At 47.6% G+C, this 23,568-nt stretch overlaps 1 protein-coding gene across 5 annotated transcripts; it reads left to right on the forward strand.

Annotated features, from left to right (window-relative positions):
* Positions 1-1,591: 1,591 nt before the first annotated feature.
* MFNG (MFNG O-fucosylpeptide 3-beta-N-acetylglucosaminyltransferase) lies at positions 1,592-22,273 on the forward strand. Of its 5 annotated transcripts, none has more exons than XR_793631.3 (11): positions 1,592-2,476; positions 6,705-6,753; positions 8,167-8,269; positions 8,363-8,516; positions 9,138-9,223; positions 10,359-10,524; positions 11,189-11,274; positions 12,107-12,190; positions 12,699-14,190; positions 15,865-16,061; positions 21,548-22,273. XR_793631.3 is itself a non-coding variant. In XM_010711322.3 (9 exons), exons 1-8 carry the CDS (start codon positions 2,129-2,131, stop codon positions 12,171-12,173), a joined length of 1,059 nt encoding a protein of 352 aa, XP_010709624.1. In that variant the 5' UTR covers positions 1,592-2,128; the 3' UTR covers positions 12,174-12,190; positions 21,548-22,273. The 5 variants fall into 5 exon arrangements, 2 of the variants coding, with proteins under 2 accessions (XP_010709624.1, XP_010709620.1); XR_793632.3 differs by having other exon boundaries at positions 12,107-12,186; XR_793629.3 differs by having other exon boundaries at positions 12,107-14,190.
* The last annotated feature ends 1,295 nt before the right edge of the window (positions 22,274-23,568 follow it).

Consider the following 23,568-nt stretch of genomic DNA (forward strand, 5'->3'; position numbering starts at 1 on the left):
CCTTGGGCATCAATTACCAGCTGTGCCAGCCTTGCATAAAACCCTTGTAAAGTCAATGAGAGCAAATTTTCTCCCTCCAGGGAGGGCAGGGGCCAAGTGGTGTGTGTGTCACAGCAGGAGGCCACCAGCCCTTCCCCATGCTGTCCCAAGCAGAGCTGAAGCAGCTTTAGGTCACTTCTAGCTTTAGGCATGTTTGGGTTTGCACTTGGTTGGGTAGAGCCTGCTCTACTGCTCAACAATATCCTTTGCACAAGGTGGTTAGGGTCACCCTGGCAGCCCCCAGCAGTCTCTTTTGGGGACCCTCCACCTGTGTGCCCTTTTCTTTCTCATAAGACCTCCTGAGCAGGGATGGCAAGTGCTGCAGGATGCTTGGGAGCCACAGAATCATAGAATGGCTTGGGTTGGAAGGGACCTTAAATCCCACCCAGCCCCAACCAGGACTGCCACCCAGCAGGTCAGGCTGCCCATCCAACCTGGCCTTGAGCACCTCCAAGGATGGGATACCCGCAGCTCCTCTGAGTAACCTGTGCCAGATGCCCCGATACATCTGCCTGGGCCTACAGATGTAGCCAAAGTACTTAGAGAGGGTCATTTCTGGTTTAGGAGCAGGGATGAGCCATGGCGGCAATCCCATTAGTCTGGTGGCAGTGGATTGGTTATGTCAGCTTCACATTCCTGCAGTAAAGTAAGGCCTGAAAGGGAATGACAGCCCCCTCGCCTCAAAACAATGTAAAAGAATAGGGATTTAATCTTCCCCATGTCCCAGCCATACAGTGGGAATGTGCAACAGAGGGAGCCTGATCCTGCCCTAACCTCTTTTTATAACCACTCAGAATCAGACATGCAAGGGAGAAGGTCTTTGTCACACGGCACACCCAGAGAGCCATGCCTCACCCTGCTCCCCCCTTTTTCTCCCTATCATTATTGTTATTTTTTTTGCCGTGCTCAGACTCGATGCCCACAGCTTGCAGCTCCCTAAGGATGTGCTCTGATTTTTATGTGGAGCGCTGTCATCCTGCTGTCCCCATGCTTACTTCTCCACCGAGTCTGGGGTGGGGGTGGACTCCAGCTCCAACCTGGGCTGGTTACCTCTCCATACCCCTCAAGTGCTCGCTGGAGTGGCCTAAAGGTGGCTGACCCAGAAACGGTATGGGGCAGTCCATGTTGCTGACCCCAAACGCAGTGGTCCTTGCGCTGGGGGGGGGCAGGGGGCAGTGGGAAAGGGGTTTTCAAGAGTGAGTGGGCTGGTGTTGTGGTTTGGGGAGATGAGTTTCAGACGTGGGAGCCAGACACTAGTGAGATCCTGTTGACCTGAACCTGTATCCATTCCCTATGCCCTTGTAGCAGTGAAAGGCTGCACAGGGCTTGTGCCCTCCCATACAGCAGGGGCTGGGCTTTCACGGGGGAAGGGGACAACTACTCAAGCAACAGGTTTGTCCTTCCCCATCAGCTGCTCGTCACCTATGAGTGCTCCCAGACAGGGGATCTCGCGCAGCAGATGAAGCCAATCCGCTTTCAGCCTGGGGGCTGCCCCCTTTCATCCTCCCCCCTCCATCCTCTTCCTCCCCCGGGGGCTGGCGCTCCGCCCCATGCCCGGAGGCGGGACCGGGGGCTGGCAGGGACCCAGCCACACAGAGGGAGCAGGTGGACGGCCAGGCAGCCCCTTCCCACAGCCCTGCTCCAGCCCCATGAACCCATGGCTTGGATACACTGGCTGCTGTCTTCTGAGGAGCTGATGTCTTTGTTCGGACACCCCCCCGATGGCTCTGATCTCCTCTCCTGACCCTTCCACATCCATCCCAGGACTCTCATCTTCACGACCAGGAGCAAGAATGCTTGCTGTCCCTTTGACAGCCTGTGCCAGCCAGCCACCAGTCACTTCGGAGTATTTTCCTATCACGTGTCTGCATCTTGCTGGATGATCGGTGCCCTTGGTCTGTGGAAATTCCCCTTGTTTCATCCGTTGCTTTATCTTGCTGGTCTTCATCTATCCAAGTCCTTGGCCACATCCTACTCATACCTTACTCTCAGTTCATCTCAGCCTTCTAAAGGCTTAAAGAAGAGCAGATTGATTCACACGGAGGTACAGGCTGGCTGAAGTTGTCCTTGCTTGGGCTATCTGGGAACCATGGGCCGTCGGCTCTTACGGGGTCTCTCCGGAGCTGCAGTCTTTCTGGTTGGTGTGGCTCTCCTCTCTGTACGGCACCGTGGAGCTCAGGAAACCTCGGGGTACCCAGGGCTCAGGGAGCGGATGCTGGAGAATCCAGAGCAACAAACACACAAGAGCCCAGAGGATGCCAAGGGAGGTGGTGGCACTGGGCAGGGAGACCTGCAAGTCCATTCTCTGGACAAATACAAGACTGAAGGGAACCTGACCCTTGGGGATGTTTTCATAGCTGTGAAAACCACCAAGAAATTTCACCAGAGCAGGATGGAGCTGCTCCTGGACACGTGGATATCCCGGGCAAGAGAGCAGGTGAGCATTTGGATTTGGGCTACAGAGAGTGTACATGGCAAGGGGAGTCTCTGGGGAGGGACAAAGCCAACAAAAGGGGAGATTGGGCACTGTGTTGCTTCCTTTTGCCTCATTTTCTCTAATACTTATCTCTGTTCACACTGAAAGGTGGATGCTATTATGTGAAATGTTGCATTGATAGCTGGTTCATGGGGAGGGTAGTCAGAGTGGCTCAAGAGCTTCCACTGGTGCTTAGTTATGGTGATCAGAGGGGCCGAAGTGGTCACTTCCCATGAAGACTGGGACATGGGGTCTGATTTTTGTGTGGTACTGTGTGAATTGAGGAGTTGGACTCGATCCTGAAGGGACCGTTTCAACTTGAGATACTCTATGATTTTATGAGTGCTCTTAGCAAGCATCAACATCGCCTAACCTAACCCCAACTCCTTTGGCTTGAGATGGAAGGGATTTTCTTTCATTATGTCTAACGACTAATACCACAGACTGCCTAGGACACCCCAGATGGGCAGAACAGACCTTCCACAACCTATCTGAAATAGTGGCTTCCCATCTCCTCATACCGTGAGTTTGCAGGGTATGGAGCTGTGCTGCTCTGCAGGGTGGCTTTGTGGTGGGCAGAAGTTCTCTTCCTTGCTTCTCCCCCCTCACAAAGCTGCTCCTCAAGAACAAAAAAATCCTGTGGCTGTTCCCAAAGGGTTTTTTTTTTCTTCTCATTTTGCCTCTGCCTGCATGCAACAAGATGACTTCAGGCCTATGTGCGGAAGGGAGGTGGGGGTGGAGGTTTTGGGTAGGAGAGTGCTTGAAGCAGTGCAGGGTTTTCTGGGTAAGGGTGGTTTTCCACTTTCTGGTGCTGCTGTGGTAGTCACAGGAAATCATGTCCTATTTCAGGCACACTTCCTCTCCAGTCTGTGTGACTGTCCTGACCATCTGAGAGACCCTGCTTCCTCCTCCACATGCACTTCTCCTCTAAGCCCAGCAGTTCTTTGGAGAAACCAAACTGTTCCATGGGCACACGCTTTCAACAACACTTCCAACTGAGCTTTTGGAGTGGGCTTGCACACAGCAGCTCAACTTTCCCTTCTTGTTCAATTGACAGACAGATGTCTTACTGTCCTGCAGATGATAGGATGAGAGGTGATGGCTGTATGTTGCACTAGGGGAGGTTCAGGTTGGATTTCAGGAAAAAAATTTAATCTTAGAAGGAGTGGTGCTGCAGTGACACAGGCTGCCCAGGGAGGTGGTGGAGTCACCATCCCTGGAGGTGTTCCAGAACCGTGTGGATGTGGCACTGAGGGATGTGGTCAATGGGCATGATGGAGATGGGCTGGTGGTTGGACCAGGTGATCTTAGAGGTCTTTTCCAACCTTCATGATTCTGTGATTCTATGGTTCTGTGACAGGATTTGGACAGTATCTCCCCACATTCAACAGACCATTTTTTTTTGGCAGACAGGTGATGTTCCAACGTGGGAAGAGACAGTGAATTTTCTGTGCTGGTGCCCACCCATAGGAAAACTTCATTTGTAGGAGAATAGGAAGGAAGGGGTCAAATAGGAGGGTCAGTCATTTTTTAAACAGTGTTTTTTCATTGTTATCAAATTTTGTTACAAGCTCAGCACTATTGTTCCCCCAGCCCCTCTCAATTTTCCATGTTTTTCTTCTGCTTTTTGTACTAAATGGCCTTGAGGGCAGGGGAGGGATGGGGAGGCAAAGAGAAATACATGAATGTCAACAAATAAAAAATATATAGCCAGTGTGGAAATTTTGTCAGCTGGCCATGCTCCTGATGCCAAGCCTGGCTTCAGAACTGGTTCCTGCACAGTGCCCTCCCAAAGGAAGTAACCTGGACCTCAAAGGCCAGGCTTAGGTGACTGCAGCAGGAGGCAGGGCCAGCTGTGATCTTTTATGGTTAGGAGAGATTGTGCAGGAGCCAAATTGTCAAGGAAAAATCTTTTAGTTAGAAAAAGCTTCATCTAAGCACAAGTGTTTTGTTGACTGTCTAGACTGAACAGCATCTTGAAGTTGCTAGTACTGTTGGCTTCTTCACTTTTTGATGGAGATAAGTCTAGTTTTTCTGGTCTGAAACAATATTTTATTTGGTAATATAAACAAATTCCAGCATCCTTCCTTTCAGCAACCCAAACATCCAACTGATGGAAATGAAAACTTGGAGTGACCCACCCTGAAGTGTTTTTTCATGCTTTTGGTGTTGTGAATACACTGTAGACTTTGAATCTCTTCTCTGGGCAGGGGAGCAGTTTCCTGCCCAGCTGAACCATTATCCCTGTTGATGTGTTTGCATTTTGGAGGCTGTTTTTTCCTGGGGAAGGAATACTCTGGGAGCTTGGGAGATTAATGTCCTGGACTGTCAGGTTCCACATATTTATTCCCTTTTTCTCATTTTTCTTGCTTGAGTCACTTTCCAGTTTGGTCTGAGGAAACCTCAAAATATTGTGTTAATCCATCACATGTGTACTTAAGTTCATAAAGAGCTGCCTGGTCAACCCATTGGACACCAGTGGCTCCATATCACTGCTAGCGCCCATCAAACATCTTTTCCCAGTTCTCTGGTCAGAACTGAAGAATGTCTTCCAGCCTGCTCCTGGTGTGATTTCCCTCCATCCCTGGCAAGAGAAATGGTCTTAGAGAAGGTGAGGTGCGGAAGGCAAGTGGGAAGCTGTGGTAGAATGGCAGCTCCATGAGCCCATTGGTCCACCTGTCAGAGAAGGTGGCCATGGGCCTTGGGTTCCTAAAGGAGTACGCCAGAGGTGTCTGCAAGTAAACATTCTCCTTTGAATCTAGTGGGATGTGAGTGCTTCAGAGTATTTCCATGAATAGAAAGATAGATAGGCAATGAGATATGAAGTTTGTTAGACGCGTGATTTCTGGTTGGTTTTGTAACTGTAAGCAAGTCATTTCTAGAAACATTTCTGTTTTTTGAATGCCAGAAAGTTTCAGTGGTTTCAGAATTGTTTTCTTAAGATGAAACATTTGTTACAGTGGAAATTTCTGTCTTTGGATGTGCAGGCAAGGCGAGTCCCATGCTGCTGGGAATTCCTGCTGTGTTTGAACGTTAAGATACAGTCACCTGACTCAGGACTCCTTCACCTGTGACTTTGCTAATTGCTTCCAATCCCATGACCACCTTGAAAGTGGTTTAAACTAAGAGGGCTTATCTTGCTGAGGCACGGTAGGACTGTATGCATAGTCAGTTTTTGCAATCAGCTGTGAGACAGGAGAGGAATTTGCCGACTCACCACAACTTGCATGTTTGAGATTGTCCATCCTGCCATCTCTGCTTGACTGGTTGCTCTCTGAAAGCCCTTCATTGCCTCCCTTGTGTGTTCAGATCATTTCTCTTCCCACACATTGCTGATGCAGGGCACATCACCCAACCCAAGCGCTCGGTGAATGTGGGGCGGTGTCGAAACAAGGACATCTCATCAGAGCAGTGACAGCTCCTGGGAGCTGCTGTCCATCTGCCTAGTCCCTTTTGTCCCTGCCCAGGTGCAGTGTTTAACCAGCCTGTAGGCAGCTGGTGGAGAGACTGTTTAAGGCTTGCACCTCCTTTTTGATTTCATGAAAGCTCATTTTCTGCTTGAGGAAAGCTTTTCTTCCCGAGCTGTGATCCCTGCCCAGACCCAAAGAGGGGGAGATGTGCCACATAATGGCATAGAGGGGGATTAGAGAGCCTGGGGTGGAGGAAGAGAAGGAGGAGGCAGGGAAGTGGCAGGGGGCTGAGCACACTTAACACACAGATGTTCTCCTTTCAGCCTGAGCATTCCTAGGCCACAGTGCATTTTTCTCCAATTGACACCTAAACCAGGCCTCCTCCACCCTCTATCTCAGTTTTGCAGGCCCTCTTGTTCCTCTTTCTGAAGCTTCAGGAGAAAATGAAGCAGTGCAAGCAGGGATGGTGGTGGCTGGGAGTGATGGATGACAAAGGAATGCTGATTCTGCTCAGGGCAGGGATCAACCCCCGGGACTGTGCAAGCTTCCCAGGCCCTTCCAGGCCAGCAGATGGAAGCAGCGTGAAGCAATGGGAGGGCATGAGGATAACGGTGGTGGTGGGGTCTGCATGCACAGCCTGTGAGGGTTTGGAGTGGCCTTAGTGGGAAAGGAGAGGACTGGGGCAGCCACTATCCCTCCTCTCTGTTGCCTAGTGCCTGGAATGCAGTAGAAGCACCAGCTCCACACCTGATGGTAACGTCCTTTTCTCATCTCCCCAGACGTATGTCTTCACAGATGAAGAAGATGATGCCTTGAAGAGGAGAATGGGTAACCACCTTTCCCATATCACCATCTCTGCCTTCACTCTGAGCTAACACAGCCTTTGGAGGGGGGCTGGCAAGATGGCTAGTTCCAGTGCAAGCAGCATGGGAGAAAACCCTTCCTTGATTCCTGTACCCTTTCTGGCCATGGGCAGAGTTGTAGTAGATGGGGGATCTAACCTCAGGCAGGATGCTTTGCTTTCTCTGGCCTTTATCTTCTTGTGGGGGCCACAGTGAAGTAGTGATAAGGGTTCTGACATCTGCAAGGTGCAGTGATGCAATTTGGAAAGCAGAGTGCTGAGCTGATGACTAAACTCTTGTCCCTGCTATGCCATTTTCTCAGAATCATAGAATCATAGAATCATTCGAGTTGGAAGGGACCCTTAAAGGTCATCTAGTCCAACTCCACTGCAATGAACAGAGGCATCTACAGCTAGGTTAGAGTGATTGGATGGGGGTGAGACTTGTGGAGTGAAATCTAGATATGAGAATCATGGAATCATTTGGGCTGTGAGCGAATCTTAAGGTAATCTAGTCTAATCCTCTGCTACAGGCAAGGGTGTCCATCTTTCACCAGATCAACTTGCTCAAAGTCCCATCCAACCCAGTTTTAAGCATTTCCAATGTTAGGATGTCCACAAATTCTCTTGTTCTAGCATCTCTTCACTTTCACTGTGAAAAATTTCTTATGTACAATTTAATTTTCACTCTTTGAGTTTAAAACCCTTGTTCCTTGTCTTATTGTTTGGAGACCAAATGTCTTTCCATTTGGGTACCTGAGAGCAGCCTTTCCATGTCTAAAGGGGGGCTGTAAGAAATAATGGGACACGCTCTTTGGCAGGGTCTGTTAGGATAGGACAAGGGGAAATGGTTTCAAATTAAAAGAGAGGATATTCAGACTGGATGTAAGGAAGAAGTTTTTTATAATAAAGGCAGTGAGGCACTAGAACAGATTGCAAGAGAGGTGGAGGATGCCCCATCCCTCTGGACATTCAAGGTCAAACTGGAGGGGCTCTGAGCACCTTGATCTAGCTGTAGGTGTCTCTGTTCACTGCAGAGAAGTTGGACCAGATGGCCTTTATGGGCCCCTTCCAACTTAAATGATTCTATGATTACAAACTCTAGTAAGTCTTTGTCTTTCTTAAAAGCCCACTTATATGTTGATATATATATGAGTGAAGAGAAGAAGCAAAAATAAAGTCAAGGAACTGTCTTCCAAGAAGGCTTGTAGGGAGGGAATGTCTTAAGGTTGATGAAGGGAAGTGTTGAGTGGATGGGAGATGAAGCCAACATCACAGCAGGCTTGGACTGAGGGACCATGGTGAATCTGGTTGTGAGCAAACCTCTTCCCTCCTGCCCAGAAGTCCTCTCCATGTCTGTATGGGTCAGTCCTAAGCAATAGCCTTCTTCCTGCCCACAGGTGACCATGTGGTGTTCACCAACTGCTCTACCGAGCATAGCCACTCAGCCCTCTCCTGCAAGATGGCTGCAGAGTTTGATGCATTCCTGTCCAGTGACCAGAGGTGAGCTGGGGTTGCTGTGAAAGTGAACTTCTTGGGGATGCTGGTACCTCCTTACTGCAAATCTCTTGTATACTCTCTCCTATCTCCCTCTAGCTGGTTCTGCCATTTGGATGATGACAACTATCTGAACCCTGAGGCCCTCCTGAAGCTCCTGTCCTCCTACTCTGCAGTGAAGGATGTCTACCTAGGGAAACCCAGCCTGAACCGACCCATTAGAGCCTCTGAAACACTGTCTAACAACCAGACGGTACAGCGTATGGCAGTGTGGGGCAGCTGGGGGTTGGTTTTAATGATCTGACTCATTGGCCATAGCTCTACTCTGATGAGAGAAAAGTCCCAAGAGCAAGAGACATCAGCTGAAAACTGAGTGGTCTTGTCTGAATGTGGTAGCATGTGTTGACTCATTCCAATCTCACTTGAGGAAGAAAGGTGATGTCCAACAGTTCTGCTGTGCCTTTGGGTACCCATCTGCAGGGAGATCAGCCTGCCTTGGGCAGCCCACTTTCCACCGCAAGAGCTTGGCTGCTCAGAATGGGCCAGCTGGCACAACTTAGTCTTGGTTTCCAGTTAACCTTTCTTAGCACACATGCTGTGATTTGGCCAATGGTCTCCTCACCCCTACTGGCTCTTTTTCCCTTTGGTTGAGAGTGCCATGTTAGCAGTCTTTGCTCATCCTGACTTCCCAGCCATATGAGGAGATCAAAATTGGGGCTGTGTTGCCAACAGGTGCTTGTACTGGGCAGCAACTGGGGGCTGACAATAGGGCTCTTTATCTCTCTGTCAAAGCTGTGTTTGTAGCATTCCCAACTCGGGGAGCATGGTGTCATCTGAGCCTCTGCCATTGATTTGCTCTGCTGTTTCTCTCCAGAAATCTGTGCGTTTCTGGTTTGCCACAGGAGGAGCTGGGTTCTGCATCAGTCGCAGGCTGGCAAGGAAGATGATGCCTTGGGCCAGGTAAGCTGTACAGTCACTGGGTATGTGAGTCTTTGAAATTAGTAACACAGACACAATAACTTCTGCCAATGTCAAATCTGGATTTGTGTATGTAATGTTTGCAGGGATGTTTGGAAGGGTGCAAAGAGCCATACACTTCAATTCCACAAGAATGTGGGACTGAAGGAAGGACGTAGTGGGTGGATCTCCCACCTGATTAAAGAAAGACAGGAGCAGGCACATCAGCAAACATTATCACACAATGACACACTCCTCTTCCAACTCCTTCCAGCTTTTGGTTATCCCTCAACCTTTCTTCTGTTTTCTTTCAACTTTTTCTGACTCTTTTTGTAAGTGCTCAGATTGAGCTCTGTCTCTTTCCAACCTCCTCTGCCTCCTTCCTGATCTAATTTCCAATTCCTCCACCTGAAACTCTATTCAGCTGCTTACAGTGTCCATCTTCATCTTCTCAGCTTGGTGCATAGGAAATGGCAGTGGTTCCTGGGGGCATGTGTTAGCCCAACCTACATGATGATGTTTTCCAGGATGCCCTATGTTATCCTACAAACTGTAGGTGCAAACATCAGCAGGAATGATCTGTGCCAGCCTTAACCAAGTCTCTGCATACCCAGAAAGACAAACCTGGTCCACACCAGGTGGCTCATGGTACAAAGATTTTACTGATTTAGATGAAGAACCTGATACGTTCTTTGTGCAAAATCCAGAAAGGACGGTGATCTGTTATCCAGGGTAAAATTCATGTGGCATGGATAGAATCATAGAATCATAGAATTGCTGGTGTTGGAAAGGCCAATGAGATCATCCAGACCAACCATCAACCATGGTTGTGGTGGTGATGATGACGTGGGACATGGTTTAGTTGGCATGGTGGTGATGGGTTGATGGTTGGACTGGATGATCTCATTGGTCTTTCCAGTGTTAATGATTCTGTGATTCTATTTGTCAGGGATAGCATCGAGCAATTGGTGGGACAGCATGGTTGGACATGGTTGAGGACAAACACATTCCCACATCTTCGCAGTAGGACTAAGGGATTTCTTTCCTTGTTTCAACGTTTACTCTAGTTTTCAGTGAAGTGGTTTCCTATATTCCTCCTACTCCTTTACGTAACTCATGCAGCCCTGCTCTCTTCCAGTGGCAAGAACTTCCTAAGCACCTCAGAGCTCATCCGTCTGCCAGATGACTGCACCATAGGTTACATCATTGAGTGCAAAGTTGGTGGGCAGCTACTGCCCAACATGCTCTTCCACTCCCACCTGGAGAATCTGCAACTCATTCCCAGCTCTCATCTCATGCAGCAGGTAACGGAAACAAAACAAGAGACATGTTTCAGAGGAAGAGGAGGTGGGGGGGGGGGTACGTTGCCAGTTGGTGGCAGTGATGTGAATTAAAACAACTGTCTGCACTTTTGAAGATATTTTGCCAACAAATGCTTCCTTGCAATAAGGAGCAGATGTTGCCTGCAGCACAGATGCCAATTGCTGTGTATTGGTGGTGGGTAACATGTGTAGAGGGAGTGAGGGGAGGATGGGGGCAGACCTTGGAGGGATCATGGTATCAAAACAAAGAGAAACACTGACTGGTTGGGAAAGATTTTTGCACCATGTCTGCCTCGCATGGGTAGATAACAGGTGGTGTAGGTGACTCACATGGTGGACTATAGAATCATAGAATAATAGAATGGTTTGGGTTGGAAGGGACCTTTAAGATCATCCAATTCCAGCCCCCCCTGCTATAGGCAGGGATACTTCCCTCTAGATCAGGTTGCTCAAAGGCCCATCTAGCCTGGCCTTGAATGCTTCTAGGGCTGGGGGCATTTACAGTATTCCATCATGGAAGAGAGGAGAGTTGGAAAGCAGAGGCCAAGCCACCAGAGATGGAATGAAAATGGGAAATTTTGTCACTCAAAGCAGATTCCTGAACACATCACCCTCCCTGCTCCTTTCTCCCTGCCTCTCTTTTCAGGTCACACTCAGCTACGGTGTCTTTGAGAACAAGCTCAACATTATCAAACTCAGTGGTCCCTTCTCACCCCAGGAAGATCCCTCAAGGTATGGGGTGTGAGTGCTCAGTGCACTGCTGAGGTGCTGCAGGACAGCAGGGTGGCTGGGGCAGGCTGCCAAATCGGGGGCAGCAGGTCTAGAGTGAGGGACAAAAGCCTTGCAGTGACAGGTCTTATTGGATGAGGGTCACACCAACATTAAGATGTTTGCAAACACGTTTTGCAAATCACTTTGGATGAAAGGAAAGAAAATAAGTATTATAACATTTTATTTGAACAGCTACTGAGCCAAAAGTTTTGCCATTCATTTCACACAGGAAAAGAACAAGCTAACCTTTTACCTCTGGGACAGGAACTGAAATTTCTTCTAAACTCAGGAGAGGAAATTCTGCTTTATTTTACTTTCTTTGTTTTGCTGAGAAAATTGAAGGGAGAAAAGAAAAAGGTTTGCTTCAGGATAACTGCAAACAAAAGTGCTCTTTCATTTACTTGCTCTGCTTTGAGTGAACAAACCTGAGGTTGTTATTTGCAGAACTTGGGTAGGAAGCTTCTGGCTGGAGATAGAAGGGGTGGGAAGCAACCACGCAATTAAAAAGGCATCTACAGAGCAGTTCAGCAGGGTCTGGTGCAGTCCCCATCTCACTGAATGTGATCAGGGTGAGCAGTGAGTTGGGCTCCATGGTCCATAGCAGGATTCAGGTGTTGGAGGAAAACTTGGCTGCTCAGCTCTGCCAAATCAAGACCTTGTAAGATGAGCAGCCAGTCCCAGAGCAGGGTGAGCATCTGATATGGGATGTGACACAAGAGAGAAGCCTTCCATTCCCCACCTAGTTCTGCAGTAAAAACTGCCACATGACGTTCCTTCACTCTTTCCCCTGCAGGTTTCGATCTCTCCACTGCCATCTCTATCCTGATACCCCCTGGTGCCTTCAGGCTGTTGGTTGGTGATGCCCAAGCTACAGTGGGTACTGGTGATATCCCTTCACCTTGTGCATGTAGGGGATGGGGCACTGAAGAAGCTTGGTGCTCCCAGCTTCCCCTTAGTTATGGTGGTCAGGGCTTTTTGGTCCTTGCTGACTACCAGTGGTACAGGACAAGAGAGATCTGTACCAAAGATGGATAACATGGGCTGGACACATGGGTGGGGTTCCCATCTGTGCTGGGGTGCTTATGAGAGATGGGAGCAGCATGCTTTCCTGAACAGATTAAGGACTGGGTGGTGACTGCTGGGCATGTGTGTGGAGATGAGACCCACTGCTCCTTGCTGTGGTTTCACTGTATTGAATCAGAAGGGTGCTGGATCAGGGTACCCAGTGCCAGACTGAGGATCACTGGAAGTGTGCCTTGGCTTCAGTCTCTCTGAGGCTTCTTTCTCTGCATGTGCCTGGGCTTCCCCCATTTCCCACTGTTCCCAGCTGCAGCCCTTTGGCTGAGTCTCTGCCTCGTTAAACTCTGATTCTACTCTCCCTTCAGAAATGGAAAATGTGATCAGTTCTGTGTTGAATGAGTGCTGAAAAAACACAGCTCTTGGCCATCAGAGGAGAGGTGGGCAAGAAACATAAGAAATCAAGAATCATTCCTTAGCTGGGACAACGGAGAGAGTACGAAATGAGGATCACAGGAGGAGAGATGGAGATGAGGATGTTTTCTGCTTTAAGCACTGAAGACTTGATCTTGTATGGCCCTGCATTATTCCTCTCTTTTTACCTTCTTGATATGGGGTCAGGATAATCTTTTGCTCTAATTATCAACCTGTCGTCTGAGATTAGACTCCAACTCCTACCTGTGAGAGAGGAGACATAAAGGATTAGAACTGGCTGAAAGAGAGGAGAAAGGAAGAGATGGAGAAGGAGCGCTCGGGAGCGGATTAGAGGTTACAGCTTTATAATCTTCTCTGTGCCCTGACCAAAAAAAATTGAGTCATGAAGGAATGGAAACTGCAGGGCAAAGAGCTTTTTATCTCTGCATTTCTTTCTTCCAGATGCTAAGAGCAGCTTTCTGCCTTCCTGCTATCCCTGCTAAAGACAACAGGGAGAAGGAGCTAGTCCGAATAGGCTACAGGCTTTTAGACATGTTTATGGATAACCCCTTTCTCAGCACAGATCCTACCATGAAAGCTAGGCCATTCCTCTCAATGGGAATGAACTTTGGCACCATTTTGTGCTTGTACACATGAATAAATGGCTGGGGAAGAGCAATGCAGGGAAAGCTGGAAGGCAAAGGGGCTGTTTTACATGGCAGGCAGCACCACAGTCAGATATTTCTCTTTAAAGAGTGCTTCAAAACAGACTGCTGGAATCAGAGAGAGATCCTGTAATCTCTGGTTGAAAGGACACGTGCCCTTTCTCCAAAGAGCTGCTCAGCTTTGATGCTGCTGATTTGACTAAGCCTGCTGCAGGTGGGCTGGCAGAGCCAAGGGGGACTATCGCTATGCCTCTATCATGCTGGAAGCTGGTCACCCTATTTTCCCATCCCACCTCACCCCTCAGACACCAGCATCTCCCGCACAGCTTGCATGAGGCCTAAAGAAAAGGCATCAGAAAGACCTTCAACCTCATCAAAGAGGGACCTAGAAATGAATAAGCACTGTAATTACCAATGAAGAAGAAAGAGGGGGCCTGTGGAGCTGCTTTCCAGCCTGGTCGTTCTTGTGAGCTTTAGGCAGCTTGTGAAGCAGCTAAGAACCCTGCTTTCTTCTCTCGCACAACATGTCTTTGAACAGGAAATTCGTGCTGAGCAGTAGCAGGAACTACGTAATGGCAGTGACCATTCTGGGAGAAGTGCAAAGCGCTCATCTCACACAGCCATGTGAGACATGGAGCTCAAAATAGAGACAACCCAGGTAACAGACAATCGGTGCAGCATAAAAAAGTCCTGCCCAAAGGGCAAATGATTTTGTTTGAACTTAACTAGAAGATGAAAAACACTTCCACGAGAAGAAATAGAGGGAGCTGATATACAGAAGGTAAACCATCTTTTTACATGATCTGATAGTGATAGGACAAGGGGGAATGGTTTTAAGATAAAAGAGAGGAGATTTAGGTTAGATGTTAGGTGGGAATTCATTACTCAGAGGGTGGTGAAGCGCTGATGCAGGCTGCCCAGAGAAGCTGTGGTGCCCCATCCCTGGAGGTTCAAGGCCAGGTTGGATGGGGCCCTGGGCAGTCTGAGCTGGTGAGGGGGCAGCCCTGCCCACAGCAGGGGGTGGGACTGGATGATCTCTGAGGTCCCTTTCAAACCAACCACTCTGTGATTCAATGAATCTACGCTACCTGGATATTATCTTTTATCCTCATTCAACTCACAGCTATGTTGTTAATTGAGTCTTGCAGTGAAAATGCCAGTCCTGTCTGTAGATGTCCCAGTGTCAGCCAAAGCATAGTATGATTTGTGTGCCTGAGAAGAAGAGGCTGGTACAGCAGACTCACTGCCCTTCGAAGAAACTGGAAGGTCTTGTTGGATCCTGGCCTCAGCTGATCTGAATTGGCCCAGTGCTTTCAGTATGGCTGTTCAATGAGTTGGGTCCTTGAGTGGCTGCATGGGGACCATTTAAGATGAGGCTTTGATACAGGAGCAGTGCCACTTCTGTGGAAAACATCCAATCGCATAAGAAAACAGAGAAGTGAGGGGATGTCTGGGCAGGGCATCTCTTGGGCTGTAGAGAAATAAATGACAGAAAGGTCCTGATGTGCCTGTGAGAGCAATGCACTGGGAAGAAAATTGCTTTTCAGAGTCAATATAGGAAACCAAGGCTTCTCCAAGAACAGAGAAACAGCTTAAGGGGACATTCTCCTCTTGAAATCTGATCAGTGTTAAAACCTGAGTTAAAATTAGTTTCAGGAATGGTTCCTGCCCCTGGGGCTTGCTGTCAGATGTTGTGGTTTTACAGTCTCATTTTCCTAGTTTATTAAAATGTTTAGCTGCTTGGGAAAATGAGTAACAATCTCATGTGAAACTTTTCATGAGCTGATCTTTTTTTTATTCTCCTTCATGATTTTCTGATGTAACAGATTGTAACAGTCAGAGTTTTTTTGAAAGGGTTCCATTGGGTCTATTAAAATGTTGTGTTTTTCTTTCCTTTTCCCTCTCTCACATTCCCATTTCTCATTGCAGTTAAAAAAAAAGTCTATCCCAAGAACTAAAAGGAATGGAGACATGGTCTTTTTATTTTACTGGGAAAAATGGGGTCAAAGCCAAAGGTGTTGGCATGACCCTGCTGTTGTACAACATTAAATGTAGCTCCAGATTTCAAGTACAGAGGCCTCAGCTGCCCAACACCATAGCAACGAACACTATTAATGATGTTTAAGCTGTGTACTGAAGATTCAGAGAAAGGGGAAGGAGGGGAAAAAGCCAGTTACAGTATTTGAAATGTAAAGTATTAAGTGGAGCTTTCATGTTAACAATAACTTTTTTTATTGCTTTTCCCTGAGCTGCAAAGAATTTTTACAAGAAAAGCCCAATTTGACAGGGCAAAAAATGCTAATGACTATCCTTTCTTCAGGGGGAAAAGAGAAGTTAGTTGAAATAGGTGGGAAACTGCAATTGTTGCTAAAGGCTTGAAGGGGAGAGAGAAGAATAGTAATGCTATATAATGCTTTTCTGGTGCCAATTTCTCTTAACAACTCTGCTGTTGAAGGAAAACAGATTTCAGTGGACCAATGTGATCTACTGAGCTTGTACCAAGGCTGCAGCCACAGCTCCCTCCCCAAGCCTCTGGCTAAAGATGCAGCCTTCCAAAGACTAGCAGTGTATTAAACAGAAAGCAAAGGATGAGAAATGGGAAGAAAGGAGATTGGAAGGAAACGAACAACCAAGCAGTAGAACTTGGAAGAGGTGAGATTGACTGGCTCCAACTCTCTTCATTTTCTTCTTTTTATTTGCTTGTTTGTTTATTTGTTTGCTTATGAAAAGCTGATATGCCATTTATACTAAATTCCTTACAGAAGTTTTATCTTAATTTTGAGTCTTTGTCTGTCCATGCTTACGATGCAGACTCTTTAGGTAGTCCAGCAGCACTTTTCACTTATTTTTTTCTGTTATCTCCAATCCCTGAATAACCCCACGGGACAACGGGCTTGCTCTTTTGCACTACTGTCCACCAGGGCTCTACACACTTCTTTTTGACTCCTAGGCCTTATGCCCTTCTTTGGGTGAGGCAGTTGGGTCTAGGTTTTCCAATAAAACAAACAAACAAAAATGCTTGATCACCTATTTCTGTATCCATAGCGACACACTTTCATGTCTCATCTACCACACATTCTTCTTCTAATTGTCCCCCCTAAATAATGGGCTCCATGTGCAATTAAATCATAGAACTTAAAGCTGAAGGACCATGTGTCCATCACAGCTTTGAATCAGAGGCAACAAACCACACAACAAGTACAGGTTTGGCCCCTGCTCTCAGTTGGTGCCAGACATGGGATCTCACACGGAGTATCTCAATCTGGGCTTATGGCTCTACTGAAAAGGATGTGAATGTTGCCATAGACATAAGCAAGGCCAAGAGCTGTGACAAATATAAATACCCATTTCTGTTTTCACCAACTACTGTAGGATTTTTCCTATAGATTTTCTACCCAATTACCTGGGATGTTAAAGGAGTTGAAGGCTGAGCTGTTGTCACACAACTGGCATTACCTCTTTAAGGCTATTCCTTGAAAGCATGAGTTTTTTTGTCACTCCTACTTTATCCAGCTTGGACTCCAAGAAGACTGGGAATTCATCTGTATCTCTGTTTGAAATGTGTGTGATTAATTACAGACCTCTAGAATGGGCTGCTTACCTATCAGTCATGTTCAAATTGCCTTCCAGGATTTTGCAAGGCTAAGGAGCCTCTTCAGATGTTGTGTCTGACTGCTCCTTGGTTAAACCTCCTTTGGTTTCACTGGGAGCTGCATCTGATTCATAGAGAACTTTGAGAACAAATTAAACAGAGCACTTTGTACATGGATTTTATGGCCCCGACCCTCTAGCCACTGCTTGAGAAGAAGACTGTTGATTTTGGCAATGTAAGAAAAAGAATTGGAACTAAACAAAGCAATTGAAGGGGGAGAAATGCTGCTATGCTGAACGTCCATTTTCCCTCTCCCATCTCTATAAATGAGGCAGAGATAGAAACTGCAGCTGGTGCCCTTGGCCACAGTGCATCAGGTGGAGAATGTGCCTCGAAACATCTGACATTTGCACTGGCAGAGCATCCAACAGCCCCAGTCATGAGTCCAGGCCAGCTTGTGCTTGGTGATGGACAGAGAGAAAAATGGTGCCTGCCCCAAAGCCTTACAAGCAGACGCATGGTGGGAAAGGCTTATAAAACCAGTGGGACAGATGGCCATACCAAAGTAGGGGAAAAAAGATTATGTTTGGGACAGGGAAGCACAGAAATCAGAGAAAAATCTCTCTCTCCACCCACAAATACCATGAAGGAGCTGAAGGATGGGGATGGAGAGGTGAAGTAGCCTGGATAAAGAACCAGAACAAAATCTATGTCCTTTTCATGGCTGTGTTGGCAGCTGATCAATGCTGGCCTGACGACTGATCCTTTGAGGGTTGGGTGTTCAACAAAAAGAGGGGAAATCTGGAAAGAAAAAGGCAAGAACTGCATCTCCCTCAGTCCACACGGTGACCTGTGGCTTTTCACATGTTACTCCCCCAGTGGCATATGAGGAAATGTAGGGCTTGGAGAAGAGAATCAAAATTTGCTCTGTGTTGCATGGCTTCTGCCTGGGGAGATCCCAGTGCAATTCAGCTCTCATGGGCACTCAGAGAAGCAGGATGTACAGAAAAGACTCTGGCCCTCCTCGCTGCCCCACCATTCCCACGTTACCATCAGTTTTGACTGCAGTGAGGCTGACTGCAGAGACTGGACAAGCTCTCTCCACTTGTGATGATATTTCTTCAAATGTGGGGCAGAGATCTCCACTTTGAGCTCTTGGAGAGGCCAGTTTCCTGAAGTCCTGGCATGATCCTTGCAGATGGTCAGGGGAGCAGGACCGCTCCATAACCCCTTCTTTTCCCCCGGCATTGAACTAGTGTTGGACAGTGTCTGTTTTTAGAAAAAGTGGCAGATTCAACAGCTGAGCTGGTTTTCCAAAGGGATGTATAAAATCAACAGCCTGCCATCTGCTCTATTGTCCTGGAATAGCAGCTTGAAGGGTGAAGGAAGAGGGAAGGAGGGGGAGTGAAGGGAATGAGAAATAGAGGTGGGGGGAGAGAGTGGGAAGGAGGGGAGGAAAAGGCAGCAGAGAGGTGATGAAGATCTTATGGAGTAGTGAGTGAAGGTGGAGGCTAGACAGAGGTAGAGAAGGAGAAGAAGCAAAAGGAAAGCGATTTGATAGTAGAAGTGGTGAGGGAAAAGGACAGGCATGGGGACAAACAGCGCTTGCTTCTCATCACCCTGCTTAGATCCCTGATGACATTGTGAGCCAGCAAGGTAGGCACCTGCAGCACCCTTGGCCCTGGCTTGTGCTGAGCCAAAGCCTGACAGCAAAATAAACAATCTGAACTTACTGACCTGGATGATCACTCCCCTTTCACCCACACAGCCCCTACTGCTTGCCTGCTGTACTCCCTCACTTCCCGCGTTGGCTTTTATTGAATGCTGCAGGGAAGGCATTGAACTCCAGGTTTGGCAGCAGAGTAAATAACAGCAACATTGGCTTCTCCAGCTCAAGTGGGAGGAGGGGTGGTTTCAATCAAAGGTAAATAACAGTTGGTATTCTCTGACCCTTAATCCAATTTCCTAGAAATGGAAAATAATATTCCAGCAGAGATACGTGGTGCTGGTCCACAAAAGAAGGATAACTACTCAGCCAGCTGTTGGGCACAGCACAGCCAATGAGGCCTGGTCTGGGGGAGATGCCACAAGACAAGTAGTTCATTCTTGCTGGCCTGAGACTGTATTACTCTCATCTGACTTTTCCTGGTGTATTTTCCTTGCTTTAATCATCTCCCTAAATGGAGCTGGGTTGCTGTGGGTAGCACATCCCCATGAGATATGGACCCAGATGGATGGAGGCTCCCTGATCTACTCTGAGGATAGGAGAAAATGGGCCCAGCTGATGCCTTGCATCTGCATCCCCAAAGGGCATTTTGCCAGAAATGTAGAGTTGGAAAGGAATATTTATGTAGCTATTAGTCTGGTAACACAATGGTCTCTGTGGCTGGAGAACTTGCTCTCTGATTTAGTCACATTTTAGGATCTCAGAGGTTTAAGGAGGTGATGTTATCAATCTCTCAGGAGGTTATCTGGTCCTGCAGCAGGGGCAGCTACCTCACAACCCTTCTGGCAGAAGTACTTCCAAGTACTAAATCATGCTTTTCTGGTACAGACTATTAGTGTCTGATCGGAAAACTGCTGATAACTAAGCAGTGGTAACAAGCTGATCTTGTAAAAACAGGTTTCTTCTGTGCCAGTATTGATTTCCAGATGAAGCAACTCTGTCAGGCTCTAGGGCACTGCTTACTCCTCTGTGGGGCAGCTGATTTGCAGTTCTCTGGAATAAAAAAGCCTGGTGAGGCCAGGTTGTGTTTGGAAGGAGGCAGAGATATGTACAGAACCTGAGGGCAGAGAAGGTCAGATCCTTTCTAGGCCTTCCATCTTGCAGAATGTGGTAGTTCATAGAAGGGGTTTCATCCACTGTGGACACAGAGCATCTGTCCATCCTGTGGGTGAACTGTGGTTTCAAGACTACGTTTTAGATGAAAAACTTTGTAACCCGTATGGACACTGAAAAAAACCTCTTCACCAAAAGCTCCCTGGTGACAAATGTAGCTCAGTGCACGGCAGTTGTGTGACAATCAATTCCTGATCATACAGTATAGACAGATCACGTGCAGGAGGAACAGCCAAGTCCATCGTCCCATTTAATTCTATACTCTTCCAGTGTGGATGCTGAGAGCTTTGGACACAGCAACAGCGATTTTAAAGTGCACTCAGACATCCAGGGCAACACAGGATAGAAGTACTGAGAGCTTAACCCCTAGACTGAGGAAGAGTGAAGTCCACCCTGCACAGAGAGGCTCAGATGATGAGTGATCTTTGCATTTCACTACCAGTCAACTTAAGACAGTAAGGAAGAGGAAAAATGTCTTTTGCATCCCTTTGATGATGTATCATTTTCCGCTTTGCTCGGCTCACTCTAGGAGCACAGTGCTTTGGTAACTGCTTGAAATCTCTGGAATGGCCCTTGCCCTCTTGTCGGAGAGAGAGCGGGAAGAGGAGAGGGGTTGGGAGGCGGGAGCTCTGGTCAGCACCCTGGAGAGGGACGGGTCCGACACGCCCCTGCTTTCACCTACTTGTCTTGCCTTCCACTGCCTTTTCCTGCATTTTCTTGCCTTCTCCTACGTTGCCTTGCCTCTACCCTGATTTATCTTGCTTTCCCTCTTTTTTTGCCTTTCCTTCATTTTGGTGCAGGCTGATAGACAACCTCCTGGTGTGGCAGAATCCTACCTTGCCTTGCAACTAACACTAACCTTTTTTTTGCTCTTGTTTAGGAACAAATACAGGGTGCTACAGCTTGTACACAGCTGCTCTGAAACTGTGGCTTAGATCTGGGTTATTTTTTGCAGACAAATCCTCTTTTCTATCAGATTTGACATCAGGCAATCCCTCCAGATCCCTCCCCTTCTCTCTGTCAGACTTCCCCCTTCTCTTCCTGCCCTGTGTTCTCTTTCCTGGTATCTGTGCCCTTCCGTTCTCTCTGTATCCCTCCACCCCCTTTTCTTTTGTATAGCCAGCTTTCAGTTCTCATATATCAGAAGAACTTCTGGTTTTGTTTCCATCACATTCTGTTCCCACCAGCATGGAAACAGGGCAGAGGTCCACTGAGACCTGGGGGGAAAGAGGAAGCTTACAGAGAGCTGTAGTCAAAGCTTGTTTCAGTAATCCAGTGCAGATTTTCATCTCTCTGCTCATACCCTTAAAGTCCTAAGAGGCTTCTACCTGGGAGCTTTGCAAACTGTTATTTCTCTGAGATCTCCCTGATGCAGGCTCTCAGTGCTCTGCTGAAGGATGCCAGTAGCGTATATTGGTTTATTTGGTAGGATCTGGTACCTAATGAGTAATAAGCCTTCTGAAGTCTACTATGCTACTTGGAAGTGCTCCAGTTTGGGAAGGTGGGATATCAGTTTCAGCTGCAGAAAACCATTTTAATTTACAGGAGTTCAGGGAACTCCCAGCCTGACACCACTTTGAATGGGATTTAAGCAGGGTAGAATGGAGGTTGGGATTCATGCTAGCACCACAGGTATCTGAATTTGGGTAGTGGGAAAAAAAAAAGAAAAAAAAAGGAGTTATGGACTGTCTTTCACTTGTTTTGTAGCTTTTTAAAGCCGGAGCTCCTGTGGCAGTGACAAGTCTGCCCACAGTTAAATGGACCACAGCAGCTGGGGACTGAGTAGACGCGTCTGGAAGAATAGCACTTGTGTTCCACCTTGTTCTCTAAGCTACACCATGGCATCCAGAAGAGCTCACAAAGTGTTTGGAGGAGGTGATGGATTTTCTGTTAGGCTGGAGTTGTCCTCTTTAAAGTGACATTTACATTTATATCAGACAAAGCTTTTTCTGGCCTGAGATTCTTCCATCATTTTAGGCTAATAGGCAGAAGAGGATGGCTCCACATTGTCTGGAGCTCAACATTTAGATGACTGTGGGAGGGGGATACAGGGTAGTGCTCTCAGTGGTATTCAGTGGAAAGCTGAGGGAAAGGGCAGCCCAGTTTTTACTTCGCATTTGATGCCATCAGTTTAGTTTTTGCTTTGGTTTAACTGAGGCCAAGAAAGCCATGGTTATATATGGTACATCCCAGTGCTTTCCTCAGCAGACAGCTGCCACGCACGGCATTTCAAGACCACAAACAGTCCCAGAAATGGTGGCAACACTGTGTACTAAGCTCATGCTGAAGTTTTTTGGTAGTTTCCACATCTAAGCAATTTCAATGTCTCCTTCCAGGGCAGGATAAAGCACAGTTCCATTTGCTGAGGCTGATGAACACCTTTGTTTAATTTCCTAAGAAAAAATAAATAAATTCCTTCCACTGCATGTGTTATTTCTGCTGTTGCTGTATTTTAATATTTACAAAAGGAAGCTTCCAGTGGAAGTGCTCTCCAGGGCTCAGCTCAGCTTTCTCCTCAGGGACTCTCCTCCAGGTCTCATCTGGGACTTCCCTTACTTTCTTCAGGTCCTGTGGGACTGGCATGTTCAACACCACACTGCATCTCTCCCTGTTTTGTCCCCCAGATTCTCAACACAGTCTCTAACTGAGCCAGCTCTCTGGATAACCCAGTGTCTGTTATCTGTTTCCATCTAACAATTTATCAGTAACCAGACCTGGTATTCAGCATTTCTGCAGCATTTGAACTTGGAAAGAGATTGAAGAGAGCACTGCTAATTAGCTCACAGTTTTTCTTCAGGTCACTGTTATTCTGCTTGAATGACTTAAACACCACAATACAAAGTGACCAGCTGTACAGAAGGACCTGAACTCCTTGGAATGTAATCTCTCTCCTTCTTTACTGAGAGCAATAGAAGGTCACCTCCATAGCTCTGGAGCTGAGAGATAGTGTGCCAGATTTTGAGCTGGTATAAATCAGCATAGATCCAGGGGCACTTTGACCCCCCACTCTGTGTGCGCAGTCTTAAGAGTTTTTAGCACAACCTGGGAGTCTCCTGTCAGGTCTGAATGTGACTGTCCTGGCTCCAGGCAGAAGGATTCCAGCCTTTTCTGCTGGCTTCTTGGTGGCAGATCGGGGTTGTCAAAGCACAGAAAGATCTCTCTGCGATCTCAGGAGGAAAATTCAGGATGAAGAATGAAGGCATGCACATTGGAGCAGGTCAACGACCAAGATGCTTTGCCCCAGCCTTGTGGAGATTTATTTGAAATGGCCAGAACCCTTCTCCCAGGCTCAGCCATCCGAATGGCACCAAGCCTCCAGAGAGAGAGCGTGCTCCTCCTCAGCCCCACGCACCACGCCTCTGACTGCCTTGCCTCTGGGAGCAAAGGAGCGAGAGAAGCACTTTACCTCCCACAGAATTGGGAACACAGCCAGAAAGCCCCTGGGAGTCCCTGACGCATCTCCGCAGCAACGCTCGGCGAGAGCAACGCATGCACCTCACGCCCACCCACCCACATGCGTGGAGCCAAGCTCTGGCTTCTCATCTTTCTGTCCCTCCTTTCTCACCATGCTGGCTGTAGATGCAGCACTCACCGGATGACACACTGCTTGTTTCTCGGCTTGTATTGCTGCTGGAGCAGTGCCCAACATGACATGGCTTGGTGGGGGCAAGATGAAACCCAAAGGTGTCTGTTTGTGTGGCTGGAGGTGTGCAAGGCTTGGACAGTCC

The sequence above is a fragment of the Meleagris gallopavo genome, chromosome 1 (genome assembly GCF_000146605.3).
Source record: "Meleagris gallopavo isolate NT-WF06-2002-E0010 breed Aviagen turkey brand Nicholas breeding stock chromosome 1, Turkey_5.1, whole genome shotgun sequence".
In the NCBI taxonomy this organism is placed as follows: domain Eukaryota; kingdom Metazoa; phylum Chordata; class Aves; order Galliformes; family Phasianidae; genus Meleagris; species Meleagris gallopavo.